Below are 3,997 nucleotides of genomic sequence, written 5' to 3' on the forward strand. Positions count from 1 at the left end.
ATATATATATATATATATATATATATATATATATTACATAAATGCAAGCCAAATGATAACACAAACATGCATGGATAATTGAATAGTTAATGGGTAAACTTCCCATTTTATTCATCGATGTCTGAAATTCCCATCTTACCTGAACTCATGAGAATCTACCTGGTGCCTCTGCACAGGGCTCACATCAAGTAAAGAGAAGAGCATCCTACAAGAGCAACCTAGAACAGCACTGCCTTCAGGTCCTCTGCACAGACACTGTGCAGGGATGTCCTTTCTGTTGCCACATAATAATCTCATTCAAATGGACAAGTTTCACATTTTGCCCAGAATTAGGGGAAGGGCCAGGGCTATTGTGCTAGTCTCCATAATCCTTTGTTACCAATCAACAAAGTCTTTAAAACCTTCTGCTGAGTGGGAATCTCAATGCCTGTGAACTAGACATTTGGCCTTATTAAGGGCACCTCCTACTGGTCCTTTCTTGGAGTGAACTATGCTTCTTTGGTGCCATGCTGCCAAAAATTGCTACTCAGGAAAAGGATGATATTCAGATAAACGAGCAAAGAAGAGCAGAATGAACTGAATTAGCAAAATCTTCCCACAGTCTCGGGACCTGCACAAATCACATCACCTTCGTTTTCAAATAACACAAATGTGTTTAGAAATGTGAAGAAGTTTAGAACAAAGATCAGCACCGGTCATTCACTGGCACTTTCCTTACACATGTATATTTTTGTGTAGGTTTTTTTTTTTTTGTCGTCGTTGTTGTTGTTGTTGTTAGATTTGTCTATGCAGAGAAAATTTTGAGAAGGTAATAACTGAAATAAAAACGTGATAAAATATAAACAAACAAAAAAAGCCCTAAATGAGTAGGAAGGTGATGTTTAATGTACGGATTAATAAAACATATTGAATCTATCTCCATTCATCTCCCACGAGTTTTTGCAGAGAAATAATAATTTATCAATGGCTTTAAAATATTGCATAAGTTAAACATTGTCTCTCTTCCACATTTCGCTCCACACAATACTCCCAACTATGTTTTTCCCTCTCTCTCTCTCTCTCTCTCTCTCTCTCTCCCCCCCCCCCGCTGAGGGCTTTCTGCTTAGTAAGGAACATCTCTGAACTTCCCTCTTTCTGTCCAGGTGCTCCCAAAGTGCCAGAGAGACCACACGTCTTCAGTGTACAAGAAAGATCTAGCTTGCTCTGCCCCTGAGTATTTGCAGTTTCAGGAGAGCATTTTTAACACTTTCCATTACCACAAGAATAAACTACCCTCTACCCTCTCCACACCTACCTCCTACCTTCAAAGGGAGTAATTACAGAGGACAAAGCTCTGGGAGAGAGGAGCCAGGGAGGAGGGGACCGCCCAGAGGGAGGAGGGGGGACGGGCAACTGTGCTGAGGGTGAGGGTAAACGCGCGCATCAGAGACATCGCACAGCACGCAGGCACACACACACACACACACACACACACACACACGCACACCACACACACACACACACACAAAACACACACACACACAAAACACACACACACACACACACACACACACACACCACAGGCTGACTCGCTCTGGCTGCCTACAGAAGGATGAAAGCCCAGTGCCTGGGCTCGCGTTAATCCTGAATGCTGGCTGGGTGCTTGCTTCATGGCCTGAATCCCTTGCCACACTGTGAAGCGACGCATTCTCTGCTTGTGTTCGCAACCCTTGGTTCTGCAGCCGGGACCAGACAGCCGGAGTTTAGGACTCCGGGGAGACGGGGGACTTGACTGCTGTGATTTAATTTTATTCCCTGTTAATTTCCGAGGCACAGGTTGGGGCGCTCCTCTCCAACTCCTGGCCCCAGCCGGGGCGGTCTTTGGATGGGAGGAAAGGTCGATTCCGAAGGGACTTGCATGCTCACGCAGCAGCTGTCCTGTCTTTCCCCGGCAGACCCGCTCCCTCTACTCAGTGCCCACCTACTTGTGGTGGTGTCCCGCAAACGAGGCAATCTTATCACTTTGTTCGTTTGTATTCTTTCGGCCACAGAAAGAAGCCTCAGCTCCGCATTCGGAGACTGCAGCACCCAGGGAGCAGCCTTAGGATCTTTCTTTCTCCTCCTCTAACCCCCCCCCCCGCAACAGTTTTGCCATTTTTAATTAGAAAATACGCTTGCCAAGTGAGGTCAGGAGGCCTATCTCCCAGAATATCAATCATTTGGAGTTTGAAGGTGTCTTGGAGATATTTGGAGACTTAACTAGCAAACAGCATTCACCCACCGTTAAAATCTCAAATACATATCCCTCCGTCTGCCAGCTCTTCCCCTCTTCTTCAGGCACCGCTATGCACTCATCCAAAGTACTCAAAACGTATATGTCTCTTTCTCGATTCTCAATCAGCATGGACAAAAATGCAAAGCCAGGGTCGCATGTATTCACACAAACCTCCCCAGCAGATGCATCCAGCACAGACTTGCTCTAAGCACCTAGATGTCATCCTTCGCTTACTCCTGTTATCCCATCCACCGGCCCCCTTTCCAGGCTTTTGAGGCTCTGAGGATACAACCCAGTTCTTTTCAACAGCATCCCCATCACTTTCACCAGCTTGTCCCCCAAGCCAACACAAGTATTTGTAAAAGCAAAGACGCAAGAGAGAAGCACCACATTGAAAAAGCGCGAAGAGAGATGCCCTCGACCCCACCAACATCCTCCGCCCCCAGGAGGAAAAAGTCTTCTGTCTTTTATCATTCGCGAGAAAACGGTAGGCAGAGAGAAAAACCGAATACCGTATCTCTCTTCCACTCTAATTCTACTCTCCAAATGAAACGGGAAGGGGAAGGGGTAAGAGGTGGGGGAGCGAAGAGAAGAAAGGAAAAGACCTCTTACCAGTGACTTGAAGATGCGCGCTGAGCAAGGAAGCTCCGAAGAGTACAAAAGCCAGCTTGGGTACCCAAACACATCCAAGACTATTCTCCATATTTCAGCCAACACCTTCGGGGCCAGGGGTCCTGGGCAGCGGTGGCACTCACACACATGCACTCACACACGCATGCACACATGCACACACCCGCGCCGAGCCCCTTAGGCTTCCTCCTCCTCTTCCTCCTCGTCCTCTTCCTCCACCTCTTTCTCCACCTCCCCTGCGCCTCTTCTGCCTGCGAAGCCTTTTTTTCTTGTCCAGGGACACAATCAGCAGCAGGAAGAGGCAGCGAAAAGTTCCATTCGGTCCAAGAGCTCCCGAACCCCGGTAACACCTTGGAGAACTAACTCAAAGAAGCAGAGGGAGCAAGCAAAGGGGAGACAGCTCTCCGTGGGGCTTGTGAAGCATCAATGAACAGAATATCCAGAAGGGCTAAAGAGGAGACGCAAAGCAATCCTGTGGCTGGCCATGCGTTAGATCGTTGAGGCTGCTTCCTTGTAGTCGGTTGGATAAAGTTGGAGAGAAAAATCCGCGCCCGTGATCCTGTCGGTTTGGCTTCTCAGAGCTGGGGAACCACAGGGTAGGGGGCAGAGGCGGTGGAGTGCCAGGCAGAGCGCTCTCACTTGTTACTGGGGTGTCCGCCAGCGGTGTGTGAGCTGATAGTTGGAACCTTACTATCCATTGATCCGGAGAAGTGGAGGGTTGGAAGGGAAAATGTGGAGACCGGAGGGAAACGAACTGGATCAGGGAAAGACTCCACGCAATGGGGGGCGGGGGCCTAGCGAAGCTTAGGGGGGAAAAAAGAGCGGACGGAGGAGGCTTCCAGCAGCTGCGTTTGCCTGGTCTACATATCAATGCGCAGGGATGCCCTCTGTGGGCAAAGCGTGGGAAGTCACTTTTGTCAATGGAGCCAGCGAACATCATGAGCATCTGGAGGCTTTGCAGCAATCATTTTTGATCTTCAGCATTCGCGAAATTATTTGTGTGACTGTAAAATCTAGGCAGGTGTTTCACATAGGGCAGGCAAGTGGCCGGCCTTTTACTTTCTTTCTTGTGCTCTGCATGTTGTTGTTGTTGCTGCTGTTGTTGTTGTTGTT

General features: G+C 48.4%; 1 protein-coding gene across 1 annotated transcript in view; it reads right to left on the reverse strand.

The window, feature by feature from the left end:
• Positions 1 to 3,093, reverse strand: part of Dcc (DCC netrin 1 receptor) — a 1,087,105-nt gene extending 1,084,012 nt beyond the window's left edge. Inside the window, exon 1 of the mRNA XM_029546911.1 lies at positions 2,867 to 3,093. Within this exon, the coding sequence (XP_029402771.1) occupies positions 2,867 to 2,957 (91 nt within the window). The 5' untranslated portion in view covers positions 2,958 to 3,093. The remainder of the gene's footprint in view (positions 1 to 2,866) is intronic.
• Between the last annotated feature and the right edge of the window lie 904 nt (positions 3,094 to 3,997).

This window comes from Mus pahari, chromosome 15 (genome assembly GCF_900095145.1).
Source record: "Mus pahari chromosome 15, PAHARI_EIJ_v1.1, whole genome shotgun sequence".
NCBI lineage: Eukaryota > Metazoa > Chordata > Mammalia > Rodentia > Muridae > Mus > Mus pahari.